Source organism: Plectropomus leopardus, chromosome 3 (assembly GCF_008729295.1).
Source record: "Plectropomus leopardus isolate mb chromosome 3, YSFRI_Pleo_2.0, whole genome shotgun sequence".
In the NCBI taxonomy this organism is placed as follows: Eukaryota; Metazoa; Chordata; class Actinopteri; order Perciformes; family Serranidae; genus Plectropomus; species Plectropomus leopardus.
In genome coordinates, this window is record NC_056465.1 from 25,033,509 (window position 1) to 25,051,124 (window position 17,616).

General features: G+C 42.5%; 1 protein-coding gene across 1 annotated transcript; it reads left to right on the forward strand.

Annotated features, from left to right (window-relative positions):
- The first annotated feature begins 15 nt into the window (after positions 1 to 15).
- ankrd24 (ankyrin repeat domain 24) lies at positions 16 to 17,394 on the forward strand. Its single transcript, XM_042483742.1, has 22 exons — positions 16 to 66; positions 647 to 715; positions 3,434 to 3,564; positions 4,458 to 4,546; positions 4,649 to 4,713; positions 4,824 to 4,881; positions 5,042 to 5,112; positions 6,494 to 6,600; positions 7,076 to 7,248; positions 7,935 to 7,957; positions 8,205 to 8,297; positions 9,132 to 9,251; positions 9,446 to 9,575; positions 9,705 to 9,883; positions 10,977 to 11,137; positions 11,884 to 12,653; positions 12,753 to 13,069; positions 13,628 to 13,861; positions 15,815 to 15,991; positions 16,078 to 16,245; positions 16,400 to 16,465; positions 16,977 to 17,394. The coding sequence occupies exons 2-22, from the start codon at positions 680 to 682 to the stop codon at positions 17,043 to 17,045; spliced, it is 3,237 nt and encodes a 1,078-aa protein (XP_042339676.1). The 5' UTR covers positions 16 to 66; positions 647 to 679; the 3' UTR covers positions 17,046 to 17,394.
- The last annotated feature ends 222 nt before the right edge of the window (positions 17,395 to 17,616 follow it).

A 17,616-nucleotide genomic window follows, 5' to 3' on the forward strand; every position in this document is an offset into this window, starting at 1 on the left:
TATTTTGCTGTGAGCCGCTGATGGGACAGGGGAGACACTCACCTGGAGCCGGACTGTCCTCCACAGGTAGGCTGTTTCTGCAGGTCAGTTCATACATGTGTGTTGAATGTATGTTCAGTATTAGGAGTTGTCACACACCTTATGTATGCCTAAAATGTGGGTGCATCCACATGTTGACATGTTGAGGTAAACAATTTAACCCTTGAGTGGCATCACTTTCCTTAAACTGCTTTCAGATGCTATTGTTAAGTATTTAAACCTTTGACCTATGTGCTTATTAGCGCAAATTCTTTCAAATACACGTCAAAAGGGTAATAGTAGTAGTAGTAATGATAGGGCAAACAGTTTCACAAGTTAATGGATTTAGAAAATTACTTTGGGGAAGCAAGGGGAAAATGTCTGGGGAAAAATATATATATTTCTAATTGTCACATTTACATATTTAAAACGATTTTACAAAATTATTAGAATTTTTTAAGCATTTTTTCCAGGTCATTTCCGCATTTGTTTTTTTTTTTTTTTTAAACCTTTTAAAAAGTATTTTTCTTAAATATTATTATTATCATTTTTGTTGTTTGCTCAGGTTACAAAGGGTTAAGGCACATCAAATAAACTGTCATTTGTTTCTTTATCTTGTTCTTTGTAGATACTGAGTTGACACAAAGGCCACAAAACCATTATGAAGAGTCTAAAGGCAAAGTTTAAAAAGACTGAGGTAAGAGCCATCTGCTGTGGGGCATGTGGAGCTGTGTGCATTTAAAAGTAGTACACCTGTTTGCTATTCCTACAAGCTATTTAGAGATATAAGCCATTCAAGCTGTGTTTCAACCCAATATTACAGTGCTCACCTGCTCTTCATTAGTTGTAGTCATTTATACCAGGTTGATCCTTGTACGTGTGTGTGTATTTGGGGGGGCATTGAGATTCAGTGTCAGTGAGCAGCAGCAGGAGAGCAGGGCTGTCTCCAGACTGCTGCTATAACCAGGGATCTCAGGTAGCCTTCAATTATTCACACATGCACACACACACACACACACACACACACACACACACGCACACACGCACACACACACACACACACACACACACACTCAAAGAATACCCACTTTCCTGCTGTCATCCCTATGCTATTCTGAAGGGCTTTGTCATGTGGGATTTAACCTTGTTCCCTACTGTGCTGTATTTTTATGACTCTGCTTTGTCTCTGGCTCTGTGTAGACACATTGGGGTCAGTGACCTTGCACTCTTGCAGCTTGTGTAGAACCCGATAAACTAGCAACCACTTGAACTACAGTGTGGACTGAGCATTATGGTGTTGATGATGCTTTTTAGCACCATTATAGGCTGTTATTTCAGTTGAATTTTCTATGGAACTGTTGTGTGATTTTATGTGAGTATCATGGGTGTGAATGCACTTTTTTCCATGTTGTTTGAGCCCCCAACTGAAGGCCATTTTCTGTCACCATGTAATAGATAATAAAGTTTTTTGAATCCTGAATATTGAATCTTAAGGGCAGATATGTAATAGATTTAGTGTAGATTTAGTGTAGTTAACTGTTCAATGGACAGGTAACATTGATAATAATTTATTTTCTGTAACCACTTATGCTGTTAAGGGTCACGGGGGGGCTGGAGCTTGTCCCACCTGACACTGGACATGAGGCGGGGCACATCTTGGACTGGTCACCAGACTATCACAGGGCTGACACATAGAGACAAACTACTGTGCATGCTCACATTCACACCTACAGCCGAATTTCGGAGTTATCAAATGATGTAATGCATGTCTTTGGACTGTGGGAGGAAGCCAGAGATCCCATAGAAAACCCATGCTAACATGTGGAGAACATGCAAACGCCACACAGAAGGGCCTCAGTCAGATGGATTGATAAATATCATGCATGTGTATAAATCTCCCTGGGTCACACATTAACCTCCTCATAGCCCGTGAGACTAGATATCAGTTTGTTTCCGTGCCTCTTTATGTCCCCTCATCCCTGCAAACGACCAATGCAAACCAGCCGAAGTGAGCCAGCTTGTTTCTCCTCTTTCTGCTGAGTCCTCACATCACCCAGGCCCCGCTCTGTAACTGCAGAGAGACAGATCTACAGCATGACGCTGCCAGGGGGGTACCATGCAGGACCTGACAATGAAAAAACTAATGGAGAGAAGGAGGACGCCTGCTACAGAGACGAAGGCTGCAGGGAAATTATTAGGTTAGAGAAAGGAGGACAGTGAGGGAAGGAAAGGAGGTGCAGTGTGACAGACCGGCTATGCCCCTGCTAGCAGCCGAGACAGGGTGATGGGATAGCGTTTTGGATGCGGACAGGGTGCACCGCACGGGGAGACGTTATTGTGAGGACAGCAGTGATACTGCATGTGTGTGTGAGGAGCTATTCAATTTCATGGGAGTTGTGAGGATAGCATAAATTCTCTGGTATGTAAATCTCTGCTGTAATGTTGCTGTGACCTCTAAAGGCTATCTGGTAGAAAGTTATGGGTTGGAGAGTTCTTCATGGTGTCTAGTGTATTTGCTATGTAGCCAGGCGTGACTGTGTATTGTCAGGCAGGCACACAGCAGTGGATTGGTACTGTGCAGCTGTATTTAGTTGTATGTGTGTGTGATGCCCTGCTAGCAGTATGGATCCACAGCAGCCTGTTTTTAGCTTGATGAAGCGGCTCTGTCCTTGTTTCAGCCTGCTGCCACTGCCAGTAGGTATCCTTTCTCTCTATCCACTAATCACAGGAATAGTAAAGCAAATACCCTTATTTTTTATATTAATTATATCTTGAAAATAGATTATTGTAACTAGGGGTCAACAGATTATCGGCCTGGCCGATTAATCGGGGCTGATATTTTGCAGATCATCTGTATCTGCGTTTTATTTTAATGATTGCCATATTAATTAATTTAAAAGTGCAAAGTTAGTGTCTGCATGGTGGCCTTTTGCCTTGTAAAATCTCAGGGAGCTATTTTTATTTATTCATTTTTTGATTAATTTTTCACTTGACTTTATGAAAAAGTTGCTTGGTACTTGCTGTACATGATGTTGAAAGTGTCAGTTTTAAACAAAGTTTTGAGTTGGAGTTTGTTATATTTAAAATTCTAAACATTGACAGTAAGTTTTTATTTTTTATTGTAAATGCATATTGGTTCCAAATATCACTTTTTAGTCTCATTGACTGCTAATAGTTGGTATTAGCCCTCAAAAACCAATATCGGACAACCCCTAATTGTAACTTGTAAAACTGCCGTCTCATTCTGTTGATGATCTCAGGCAATAAACAGACTTTTAAAACATGGATATCATTCTAATTGCATTATATATCTTAGTCATCTCTTGCTTTGTTTGCTATGAGATATGCAGTGAGGTATCAGTTTCCATTGGGGCAGTTCAGGGTGGCGACCTGTTCTCTGTCTCGCCCCCCTCAGAGTCAGGACTGGAGTAAGAGTGATGAGAGACTCCTGCAGGCTGTGGAGCAGAATGAGCCCGACAAAGTCTCCGCTCTCATCGTCAAAAAAGGCCTCTGTCCCACCAAGCTGGATGCCGAGGGCAAGTCAGCGTAAGTTGGGCACCTTATGTTTATATTTCACTTCATTTATCCGAAGAATTGCATTTATATTCCTTTCAAGTCTACTCATTAGTGTGCTGTTGCTGCTCCTGGTAACGTGAAACACATGATTTTCTTGTAAGTAATTTCCCCTGGAAATACCTGCCTCCGGGTGTTCAGTATGGGCTCTGAAATGAGAGTATTAATTTCACTTAATACTACTGTGAATTCTGCTTATTAATCCTGTTCTTTATCTTTTTATCCTTGATCCTTTTTTTTGGTAACTGGCAAACTTTTTACTTTCTCTTGAACTAAAGTTATGAGCAGCTGGATCTGAACAGTTCTCAGGAACTAAACCTTTTAAATTGAAACCAACTTTTATTCCTGTTCTCTTAACGCTACTTATTGCGGTATCTAAATAAGCTTCAAATAGCCGCCCAAAAGGCGCCATGGACTATAACCAACATGTTATGTTTGGTTACTCACTGTTTTTGTTTGATGATCCAGGGTTTTTCAGCTGTCAACTGAGTGCAGGATCTTAGTTGCTGTGTGATGCTGAACTGCTTTTTAAAAAATTGTCTTGTTCAGATGAAATCATAATACCCCAAAATAAAACAGGTCTTTTTTAAAACAAAGTTCAAATCGATGGGAAAAAAAAACAAAAAAAAGATTTATCAAGCAATAAAACTGAGATCTGACCAGAAAACAAAACACGGCTGTGTCCCTCTCAGCGTCTCCCCTATTGACTAATTTGACACACCTTCCTTCAATGAGAGGATCCTGAGATCCTGAGATGCCAGGTCAGGTGATGCATCCAAGTGATCCTCCAAATAATGGGAAATTATAAAGGCTTGCTAGAAATTGTTCTAACACTACTGACACGTATTGTCCTTCTACCCTGATAGGTTCCACCTCTGTGCATCCCGAGGTCGGCTCGACTGTCTGGAGGTCATCATCTCTCACGGAGCAGATATCAATGTCATTGATGGCGCTGGTAGTATATTTTATCATCAAATAAAAATTTGTTTTTCTTATCTAATAAGCCAAGACTGTTGAATCATGTGTCATGGATTCTTGATAAATGTCTGTTGTGCAGGCTTCAGCGCCCTTCACCTTGCAGCCAAAAACGGCCAATCAGAATGTTTAAAGAGACTTTTGCAGGTAAAACACAGAATGACAGCATAGCCAGGTTGATGAACAAATATGGGAGATTTTTTTAAGTACTGCCTTCATTATAAATTGTTTATCTTTTGCTGTTGCATACCTAACAGGAAAGATTAGCAGTAAATTGCACTGACAGCATTGGTAGGACACCGCTTCATCATGCAGGTACTGTAACAGTTGCAGAACTATAATATGACACTAGTTTGGTAACATAGCTGTGACTTTGTGTACAACAAATACCTCTCATAGATCCAGTCAGCTATCTTTTAAGTAGTACAAGTAAGCAGATGTAAAAACAGACCATAATTCTGATTATTTCCTGCAGCGGTCAGTGGTTGTTTGGCCTGCTCTGAGACGCTGTGGGATTTTAAAGCCAGTCTGGATGTTCAGGATGGGGTAGGTTGATGAGTTTTTTTGTTTTGAATTCCTATGTTTTATTAATGATTAAATTATAATTAATGATTTACTTTTCATTTAGTCTTGCCCTCATACTTTAAAGGGACAGTTGGCCCCCAGAATCAAAAAAACATATTTTTCCTCTTAATCATCTTAGTGAATTTGTATTGTGTTGGTGTGAGTTGTTAAGTGTTGGGGATATCAGCTGTAGAGATATCTGCTTTCTCTCCAATATAATGAAACTGGATGGCATTCAGCTTATGTTGCTTAAAGCGCCAAAAACACATAGATAGAGAAACCAAACAGCAGTCTCTTTCCAGAAATCATGACCTGGTTACTTCAGATAATCCACTGACTTTGTTGTGAGTAGTTTTGGTGTTGGAACAATTTTCTTTCTACTGAACCACACTTGCAAACTGTACCACAGCACAGAAAAGAACAGCTCACAACAAAGTCTGTGGATCATCTTGAGTAACCAGGTTATGATTTCTGAAAAGAGACATTGCTGTTTAGCTTTTCAAATGTATATTTTAGCAGCTTTGAGTACCACAAGTGCCACTCCGTTTGCAAGAATGCAAACTGTCGTGGGGTTTGAGGATGAGGACCCAAATGCAGAACAAAACTAAGCAGCCAGGTATACACACAAAAAGCAAGCTTTAATGCTGATAAAAAAATGTCCAAAACAAGCAGGTATCCAAAAACACTAAGCACAAATGAAACACGCATGAAAAATTAAACTGAACCTACCAGGACCACGGGGAAAACTCGGGTGAAGACAGGAGCAAACAACACGGAGGATAACACAGCAGGATCACAAGGAGGATAACGGACTGACAAGCAACAAGGGGAAACACAACACAGGGAACTAATCAGGACAACGACATACAGCTGAGGGAGGTGGACACAGTGAAAAGGACGGAAACACAGGGACTGGCCAACAAACAAAGGTGTGGCATAAAACAAGGGTGAACAAACAAGGCTTAATTAGAACAGGTGTGCAGGGAGGACTAACAAGACTGATAAAAGACAGCTGAAACTAAACAGGGAAACATACAAAGACAGGAAGTAAAACTAGACATGACACATGAGGGGTTATAATACAAAATAAAACAGGAAACAGAACATGAGAAACAAGGAAAACACAAACAGAACCCCCCCCAAAAAAGTCCACAATATAACTCAAAACCTAAGATCATGACAGCAACCATCTTTATGACCAATGTCCCCAACACTCATCAACTCACACCAAACTATCTAGATTGATAAACAAGTAAGAGGAACCATTTGTATTTTTTATTTTGGGTGTCGGTTTAAAAAAAGTATTAATTATAGCTGTTGTCTCTTCATGGTGTTTGAATAATTGTGTGTATCTCTCTGTCAGGATGGGGCCACCCCACTGATCTTAGCAGCTCAGATGAGCAGAGTGGAGCTGTGTGTCTTTCTGCTGGGTCGAGGTGCCAATGCAAACATACAAGACAACCAGGGAAGGTACTGGTTTCACGACACTCAGGGCAGTCAGGGCTTGATGAGGCAAGAGGATTTGAATCGCTTTCTTGTAGCTGCTGATGAAAATTTGACAGATGGAATTACTGACAGTAGGAGGCCTGCTGAGGCAGACTGGGGCATGAAATGGCCTTCTTTTATAAGCTAGAACCAAAAAACCTCCACAGGATTATTCTCACAGCAGTGGGGTTGTCTGGGTCAGGACACGGGAAGGATTCCCATAGAAAGTCCCCAGCATGGGGTAGATTTGGACGGATGCAGGTCAAGACCTTCAGCAGGGACCAACAGCTTTCAGTTTGACTTTGGGTATCTCCATGGAGAGGATCATTAGAGACATTTTTTCAGGCTGCATCACTACATCAAATAGAAAATTTAAATTCCTCATCCAGAAATTCATCCTGGGGAATAAATCTAAATGAAATTAATGCATAGGATTTTACTGCATTGTTTGGAATTGCAGATCTGCACTGATGCTGGCGTGTGAGAGTGACAGCGTTGAGACCGTAGAAGCTCTACTGAGAGGTGGAGCCAACACGCAGCTGGTTGACGCCCTTGGACATAAAGCCAGCGACTACAGTGTAACCACAGGCAACCAACACATCATCCAGATATTGCAGGATGGAGTACCTCCAGGTACAGTATGAGGCCCGAAGTCTTTTTTCAAATGGAGAGATAGAAGTGACTGAATATCTCAAGTGGCTCTTTTGACAATTTATTCTAACTATCATCATGTTATTATAAATCAAGTGGAATATATGAAACAGCTGACAGTAGTTTTTATATATAAAGTTTCTTATGAATCGCATGGCAGCAACATGTATGTGACAGATCATCAGACTAGATGAATGGCTTCTGTTTGTGTCTGTGCTGCTCTGGATCCTGGCTGCGTCTCTGCTCCCCAGGAAACAACTGTAATCGGAGGAAGTGGATCAGGAGGACAGCTGGGTGTGATTTTGGAGTGGGGTTTAAAAAAATAAAAAAAAAGACGAAAGGCTCGTTCCACTTTTATCTCCCAACAAAGACATAGCTGATATATGGAAAGCAGATGTGCGGCCGGTTTGAAAAGGAGATGAAGGAGAGAGTTTGGTGTGCACATGATGCCTGGCTACATCAGATTTTATTCTATAATTGGAGATTTTGGTAGATTTACAGCAAGATACATGAATGGAACTGCTTTAAACTATATGTTAGAAAAGTGACAGGAAATGGGAGTGTATATACTTGTATGTGCACATATGTACCTCTAACTATCTGCAGAACCTCATTGCTATGGAGGTTAAAGCATCTCGCTTTGTGTCTCTTTCCCTCTGCATACGTAGCTCCTGAGGGCGCGGGCGAGGAGGTAATGTTGCATAGCTGTGTGTTGGATCACTCCCTCCATCAAATGAGATCATGGCCCACTTTGGCCGATCATATTGTGCATGTTTTCCAATATGAGGTCATTGTTTTTTGTGTGCTGCTTTCTTTTCGTTGGCTTTAATCCCTCTTTGTTGCTGACCCCTTTGTCTTATCTCAGTTTCCTATATTTTCCCATTTTTTGCTGAGCTTGACCTCTGCCTGTCTGTGACCCCCTTCCCACACCCACGCAGCCCCCCCAAGTACCCTCAGGTGCCTCATCAGTGCAAGGGGGCACTACCCCCCGTAAACGGAAAGCTCCTCCACCGCCACGCTCTCCTTTGCAGGTACTGTGAGAAACCTCTAAGTGGATAGAAAAATCACCGTTTTTTTTCTCTACATTTACCTATATCATCAGTTTGCAACTTTTGATGCAATGTCTACCACTACTACATGAGATCAAACAAGATACAAGAGCCTCCATAATAATGCTGATTTTATAATAATTGCTTTGGTAATATCCCAGTACTACAACGTTGCTTTTTTGAGAGAACTAAAGAGTGTCATGTCTTCAGTTACTAAAAAAGACTCATTTTATTCTGTTTTTTTCCACCACAAAGATGCAGGGTTTGCCACCCTCTCCACAGCCCCGGACTTCTGCTCCACCTCCCCAGTCCCCTGAGCCCCAGTCGTCTTCTCCCTCTCCCCAGCCTCCAGAAACACAACACTCAGCCCAGGTTACAACTGTAAATCTGGATCGTTGATTCATTGTATCAGTTGCTGTTTGTTCAGTTTTTAGTCCCCAACTGGTCCAGTCACAGGTCCAGGTCCAGGTCCAGATTTCTCCTTAGTCACTAGTTCCAGGTCCACACATTATAAATTACCACATATTCAATTTTGTTTCATAAAATGTGAACACACTGGTTGAGAACACAACAAAATAAAATGTATTGCAAGACTAAACAGAAACACTTCAAATAAAACTGCCAGAAATCCACTGTACATAGAAATGATGTGTGTTTTTACTAACTTGACATGTTCATGAGTCTCTTGCAGTCCACTCAGAATGGACCCGCAACCTACTTGTGGACCTTGACTCACCAGTTGGGAACCACTGCTTCATATTACATGAAATACTGACTTTATTAGGGTTTTGTATTTCTTGTGGTTGTCCATGTAAGGCAGAAGATGAGGAGGTGTTTGAGGAGATACGACGGCTGCGTCTGGAGAGAGGCCGTCTGCTCCAGAAGATCAAAGCTTTAGAGCAGCAGCATCAGAGCGCCCTCTCTGCCTTGGAGGAGGTACTGCACTGCAAGTTGTGCAAACTCATTCATGTCTTTCCAAATTGCCATTATTTTCGTAAATCTATACTTCATTAGAGCTCTGTGTATGCAGCTATATCAGCGACAGTAATGTATTTCTGAAGACTAAGCGTTGCTTGTTATAACCATTATTTTTACGTGTGTGTGTGTGTGTGTGTGTGTGCGCAATGTAGTTGTCCCAACTAAAGCAGCGTCTGGAGGAGGCAGAGGCAGAAAGAGACCGGCTGCTTGAGGAGCTGAAGGGGGGCCATGGTATTGGGGCCAGTGACTCTGAGGACATGGATGAAATGTTGGACTTCCCAGGTATATGTGTGCATGTACTTCCATACATATGTCCCCCCATTCTACATAGGCATTCCTGTGTGTGTTTATTCCACCAGTAAGTACATAATTTGATTTTTTGTTGTATTTTCTCTCTAACTTTCCCTCTAGAGAAGCTGCTCTCAAAACGCTCCAGAGCCTCCTCTGCTCAGGATGAGGCCCCTTCTCAAGGAGACGCAGACTCAGCCAACGCCTCTCCTTCCCCTGCAGACCCAGGAACTGTTACTGAGCTGCGCAAACAAATAGAGGAACTTGCCTCACAAAACTCTGAGCTAGCTCTCAAAGTGCAGGTAAGGTCAGGGAGAGTACAAATACACAAACACGCTCAGTGTATGAATGCACACCCAATCATGCACAGAAATCACACACACACACACACACACACACACACACACACACACACACACTCACTCACTCACTCACTCCCAGGCTTCTTTAAGGAGGATAAATTGATAGTGAAGTGATTATTAAGTGGTCCCCCCCCACAGGAGACGAAGATGCTGGTTGAGTAGCTGAATGTCCCTGACTCAAACATTAGTCATAACCACTTACACTTTATGACACCACACTCTGGTGCACTAATGCAGTGAGACAGTTGAGTTTCTACAGGTATAAATAGAAGAACAACAGCATCAGATGCAGACATGGGGCCATTTTCTAGACATTCTTTACTAACTGGGTCAGACTGGTTGAAATACAATAGCTTGAAGTAATGTCTTCTGGTTTGGTTTATTCTCCACTCTGCCCTGCTGTGTGAAAAAGAGCCAGACAGGAAAGTGGGGAATAAAGTCTGAGGTGAACTGAGTCAGAAGTAAACTAGAAGCAAAACCCCCTGCTGCCATTTAAATAGAGGAGGACATGCCAAGAGTCAATAACTAATACTAATTTAAATTAGTCAAAGGGCAGCTCCACCAGCTTTTCATCTAAATGTCAATTTACTAGTCATTGGCATTACTTCTTTAGCACAAAAAAAACAGTTGTACAGTGTCTTCTGTGGCTCTGGAGGAGCTTTTTCAAGTGTGAGAAAATAACATGGTGTGATGTCACCAGGGCTAAGTCTGCATGGGCTTCAATTATAAATAAAATATATATTTATAACAGAATCTATTTATCAAACTGAGGTGTGGAGTTAAAAATGATGTGGGTGGAGGGAGGGGGTGCCTGAGGGAAGGATCTAATGAAACCATACTTAAGTTCCATTGTTCAAAATTTCGCACAAACGCCCACTTTTAATCAAGGATGAACTGATTAGAATAAGCTGGTCAAAGGTCAAGTGTACTGTAACCTTGTATCTATCTCATTCGCATGTATGTGATATCTGAAGAAGGCCTTGAGGGAATTTCATGATATTTCATGATATAATTTCCTCTGTGTTGTGCACAGATGCTGGAGATGTTTGAGAAGGACGACACAGACATGCAGACCAGCTCGGACTTTGTCCCCATCGTTCAGTATGAGACTCTGAGGAAGGAGTTTGAAGCCCTTCAGGAGCGCCTCTCTCAGGCGCAGGCTTCAGACGAGGCCTCCAGTGTGGCAGAGGAGCGGTAAAATTGTTTAATTGATACAAACTAAAGATCACAGTCACTTGAACTCCACTGTATTAGATCAGGCCTTAATGCTGAGATGTGCACATCCCAGTTCCAAAGTCTCAGCAGTATCTGCTCGGGACATCTATCAGAGTCATTTTGAAAGTGCTTAGCATTTACATTTTTGCTGCAACATGCAGGAGGCTGAACAGGCAAAATGTTCACTCAGGACATCATGATAGTGTCTTGACCTCTATTACATTATCTGTTATACTGAGGAATATATCTGTATTTGTATCATCACAGTTACACTCTTCAATAACACAATATAAACATGTTATGATCTGTACAATGTAATGCAAAATTGATTCGCTGGGTAATCAACCAATCCATAGCAGATCATTTATCAAGCAAAAAAAGTCCAAACATTTCTTTGTTTTGCTTTTTCTTTCTTTTTTTTAAATGGGAGCATTTCATACTTTCTCTCTATATATGTTCGCTAATTGAATATCTGAGTTTTTTGACTATTCGTTGGACAACTAAGTAATTGACAACATAACTGTCTGCTTTGAGAAGATGTGATGGACATTTTTCACTATTTGCTTATATCCCCCAGACTGAATCATAATCAATTAAACCAGAATACTATCCACACATTGATCGGCACTGGAAATAACCTCTAGTATAGGAGTTATGGTATGATGTTAGACAGTTATTGCATTAAACATCGCTCATCTTTGTCCTGTCCTAATCTTGTTCTGCAGTGGTGATGACAAGTCTCAGGAAGGAGGTGCGGATACAGAGAGTGTGGAGGCTCTGAAGGAGAAGCTGCAAGGGCTAAAGGAGCAGTTGGCCTCCTCCCAGTCTGAGCTGGAGGAGCTGAAGGAGCAGATGCGCCTTGGGGTGCTCTCTGTGGAGTGTGGTGAAGGGGATACTGCAGCGGCAGGTGCTGGGGCTGCAGAGGGGGGTCCGAGCCAGGAGGCACAGCAGCTGAGAGCGAGGGTGACAGAGTTAGAGGAGGAGCTAGTTAAGAGACAGGGAGAGGCAGGCGGTCGGAGCAGCCAGGACAGTGACACAATCAAACAGCTGACAGAGAAAGTCGAGGAACTCCGAGTTGCTCTGGCGCAGAGAGATTCTGTCACAGAAGAAGGGGGGAAAGACGGCGAAGGAAAAGAGACAGAAACAGTGAAGTGCTTCCGTGACAAAGTTGCTGAGTTGGAGGCAGCCCTGGCAGAAAGCAGGACATCAGGGAAAGATGGAGGAGCAGCAGGAGATGGAGGTCAGGTCCGTCGTCTCCAGGAGCGTTTGTGTGAGCTGGAGGGGGAGCTGAGAAAGTGTGTGCCCCGCTCTGAGCTGGAGGAGGTGCAGGTGACTCTGGGGCTCCAGTGTGAGCAGCTGGCCAGGGAGAGAGCAGACGTAGCTAGAAGACTAAACGATGCTCTCCTTGAACTGGAGAGCCTCAGGCCTCCCCCACGTGGAGATGAGGAAGAGGAGGAAGAAGAGGAGGAGCATTCAGAGAGCTCAGGCATATCAGGTGTGCATTGCTGCTTTTTCCTACTTTAAGCAAGTAAAATAAAATAAAAGTTGTTGATTTTTGTTTGTTTTGCGAATGATCATGCCTCTGTCCAATCAGAGCACTCCAGACGCACCATGGCAGCAGTGAGAGAAGAGCTGGAGGTGGCAAGGCAGGAGGCAGCCCAGGCTCTGGACTGTCTGTGTGCAGAGCGGGAGGGCCGGGCACAGGATGCCCTGCAGCTGAAAGACGCAGTGCCACTCTCAAAACACAAGGAGGCGCTGTCTGCAGTATCAGAACAGCTAGCTCAGACGCTGCAGGAGCTCCAGGAGGAAAAGACTCTTCGTGTTCAGGCTGAGGAGGAGGCTGCCAGACTAGAGGCCAAACTACAGGCCATGCAGGATGCCATACCCAAAGAGGAGCATGAGAAAATCAAGGTCAGCAGGAATAGCAAGTCGTATGGTGATGATGTTTTAGAAAAATGGGTGCCAGGCACGATTCAGACTAAGAGTAGGGATGTTATTAGTTGAGGAAATATTCCATTTCAGATTAAACTACATGCTCTTGACCCCTTCATTAATATGATAATCTATAGGCAGAAATGGCTGCTCTTTAGCTTAGATTTAGTTTTCACAAAATAAAATGTGCATTGTTCAAAGAGGCTCCCATTAGAACTTACATGTAGCAGCTGTTTTAGCTGTTTCCAGTGGATTGTTTGGTTTTGATTGTCAAGAGGGTACAATGTTAATTGTTGATCAATATTTTGTCTTTTTTTTTTTTTACTGCATTAACTGTATTCTGTTTGTTTTACAAGAGGAAATCATAATTCAAACAGAGTTAAAAGCATTTTTCAGTTTTCAGCTTTGTTGTAATGCATATCTGATAATCCAATGGGTTGTGATGATTTTTTGAATGATTTATTTTACTTTGGATGCAGGAGAATTCTGCTGTACTTTATGAATAATCAGGTTATCCTTATGCTTCCTGCCTGTTAGGCGGAGCTCCAGCACTCCCTGCAGGCCAGCGAGAGCAAAGCAGCAGCAGCTCAGGAGGCTCTGAGTGAGAAGGAGATGGAGCTGAGAGAGCTGAAGTCCCAGAAGGCTGCAGAGCAGGGTCTGATCTCCAAGGAGGACCACGAGGCCCTACGGCTCTCTCTGCAGGCTGAGATCAACGCCGCCACAGCCCGTTTCAATGATCTCACTCGCAAACATGAGAAGACCTGCACCGAGGTGTGTATGAATACGTGTCACTGCCTCCTCCAGTCATCTCTACTGACATCTAAAGTCATATTAGACGTTATTGTTTGTCACAAAGTGAGCCGTGTTCCATGAAGGCCTTTTTCCTGCCGCTACATTATTCATATGTGTATTACTTTCTCTATTCAGTTCCTCCCTCATTGATCCCTCTGTATATATGTTTACTGATGTACTGAAGTTGTGGTGTATGTGCACTATAGGCCACTAATGACACTCCAAAAGTCATTTCCATTCGCATATGAAAACTCTCACTTTATAAACTGGGTAATTGGTTCTCAGACTCCAAAACATAGTGGTTAATAAAGCCACATTTTCACACTGAGAAGAATATTAAGATGGCTTTTATGTACTTAATTAATTTAATCCTGCTAAAATTAGAAGGCATTTAACTACAAAACAAGGTCTGCTTGGAATCCAAATTCAATATTTGGATTTAGTGGTGGTCCATGCATACAAACACAACTAATATGTAAATTTGTGCTGGTAATGGAGGCAGTACCATTACAAAGTCACACTTCCCTGAGAGAAAAACACAGTTAAACATGGCAACAAAAAACAAATGTGCATAGATTTACTGAAGTGTGCTAGCTTATTGTGTTATTTGCACTCCAGCGTGGGTGTATGAAGATCAAAGAGAGAGCTGTTACCATGGGAAACTGGAAATTCCCGTGAGCAAAACCTCAGACAAAAGTGGTTTTGGGAATAATGATTCTGAATAAGACATGTTTTAGATTTTACTCAGGAAATTAAAATGCGAGTTATAGAAAAGGGTCTGTTCATCTGTTAAATCAGGGAACAAGACAAATTATAGTATGAGATATTACAACAGAAATGTTAAAGACAACCAGACAGCAAAGTAGTGGAGAAGCTTTTCTACAAGGAAACACAAGTCAACATGTAAAATCAGGGTACCCATGGTCATGGAAAACCTGGAAAAGTCATGGAATTTTGCAATCAAATTCGTGGAATTAGTAAAAATCAGTGTAAGTTTTGGAAATATAATGGGATTTTGTTAGGTGTAATGAAATTGTTACAGTAACCTTTCATGGAAAAACCATAAAACATAACAGCAAATTTGTTTTCTAAGCTGTCGACATAACATAGCTCCAGTTAGTGTCAACATCTTTTACCATCATGTACATGCCTTCATTTTTTTACCCACATCCCATCTTTCCCTCCATGTATGCCAGCTAGCTGAAATTACAATTAGTAGTGCAAGAAAAATGTATTATTGGCCCTTGAAAAGTCATGGAAAAGTTTTGAAATTTTGTCCATGAAAATGTGTGGGAACCCTATAAAATGTAAGTCTGTTTTCTTGAGTGTGTCTGCAAAAGTGTGTTTGTTATTACGGCCAACACAACCACAGTCACTTGATAATATTACTCTGTATAAACGCTCATCTATGGCTTCTAGTGTTTGGCTTCCTGTATATGTATTACCAGAGAGTGCGCGTTCAGCTGTCAGGCTAAAGGTGAGGGATGTGGGCCTACCTGCTGCCTCGCTGTCCCAGCCCTGAGCCATCGCCTGTCACTCAGTCAGCACGCTCTATGTAATTCATTGTTGCTTCGCTTCAGCACTCTGTTGACAGTTCATTTGTAGACATGAAAACACGCAGACAATAACAGAAAACAAAACCCCACTGTCTGTCTTCCTCATGGCACATCTCTTCTCCACTTGGCTTCACACCTGGTCTGAATCATCTCTCTTAATTATTTCCGCCCTCTTTCAGACTCACACAGGCTCTGACAGCCATGCAGGGCTGCCAAAAATGACAATGAAATTCATTCTGTATGAACCTTTAAATATGAAGCTCCTGGGTTGGCCTCCACTTGTATATCAGCAGAAAGTATCTGACTTTGAGACGTGGCCAAACATAGACAGCCTTGCTGAAGTGACAGGATGCCACTGGTGGTTTTACTGGTCTAGGTGTTCCAGGTGCAGAGGGAGGCTCTCTTTAACAAGAGTGAGCGGCAGGTCGCCGAGTCCCAGCTGGCCACGGTGCAGCAGCAGCTGGCTGAGTTACAGGCCCAATCCAGCCACATCCAGGAGCTCCACAAGGGCATCCAGGAATCCCAGGGCCTGGTCAAGGAGAAGGACCGCAAGGTGAGAGTTTTAATAGCGACTTTAAACAACTGCTGTTGTTAAAGCGCCTGTGAGGAGGCCAAACTGACGTCCTTGTCTTCATGCAGATAACTGACCTGTCCAAGGAGGTGTTTCGGCTAAAGGAGGCCCTGGGAGCTCTGTCACCTCCTCTGGGCATCACCTCCTCCTCTTCCTCCTCATCTACTCATCATGCTAACCCCGGGCAGCAAATGGCGCTGCAAAACAGGATCTCCATACTCACCCAACAGCTCCAGGTGAGGAGAACATTGACACTAGGGATGAAGAAAAAATATCATGATTTCCGAGACTTTGTTATCCCCTTTTCTGCATATATTGAACATTGTCTATAAAAATGACAAAGCATATGCTTAAATCTTCACAACAGTAGCATTTTCTGACCTTCTGCAGGACTGGGAGAGAAAGCACAAACAGGTGGTGACCGTGTACCGTTCGCATTTACTGGCAGCTGTACAGGTGAGTTGGATGCATGCATGCATCTAAAACCTTTATTTTGAGATGTGAAAGTGTAATATCATTCAGGGTTCCCATGTGTGTATATGTGTGCCCTATCTCAGGATGGATCAGTGTCTGTCTATGTGCAACTGGTTTGATAGCCACTCAGAGTCCAGACAGTGAATGTCACTGAGTTTGTCCCTATTTGTGGTGCAGACAATTGAGGGCGGAAATGATCTGTCCACCATCTCTGCTTACCAGACAAAAGTGGATGAAATTTCAGAAGAGATGCAGGGACAAGGGCTCATTCTTTCATTTCAGTTTTATCTATACCACAACTTAGGTGTACACTTTAGCTATTTCCTTTTGTCATATTGGTTGTAGTTGAAAAACTTGATTGCTGCTGCTGAAGGGCTAGTGTTTCTGTCTTCTGCCCTTTATGAGGGGCTCTGTCTGTGCTCATATAACAGAGAATTAATGTGCAATACAATGTAGAAATTTCATTTTCTGACACTGGTGTGTTGTCCAAAAGGGCCGAATGGATGATGAGGTACAGAGACTGCTACTCCAAATCCTGAGGATGTCACAGCAGGGACACTGAACCTTAAAACATATGCAAGTCTCTCTCTTCATCTCCAATCCCTTTACAGGTCAGCATGAAGCAGCTTCAGCTCAGCCACCCGTGGGATCAGCATTGCAGAAAGCCAAAAACAACTGATCTGTGTTCAGACATAGCTGCATGTGTAACTTAAACAATAGCCACAAGCTTGACTGATAAGCAAACAGTGAAAAAAATAGAACTGTAGAGTGCCTTCATGGCTGGGTAAGTGAAATGACAGCAGCCTATAAGTCAGGGTTTTTTGGCAACAGGAAATGAATGTGAATAGAGAGTGGTTATTTAAAGGATAAACATAGGAGCATTGGTTGTGTGATAAAGTTATTGATTTTATACGATGTTGTTATAATAAAACAGAAAAAGAAATTCTCTGCTGTTGATCCTGTTCTTCACTGGCTTCATTCACAGATAATGTAGATCAAACAAACAATGGGTCTCTAATGCAACAGCTTCTACACTGTCCCTTTGGCTGTAGCATGTGTGCATGGAAAAGTCGGACAGCTGGGCTTAAGTGCGGAGCCGCTACACGAGCTGGCAGACATGGAAGGATTACTGA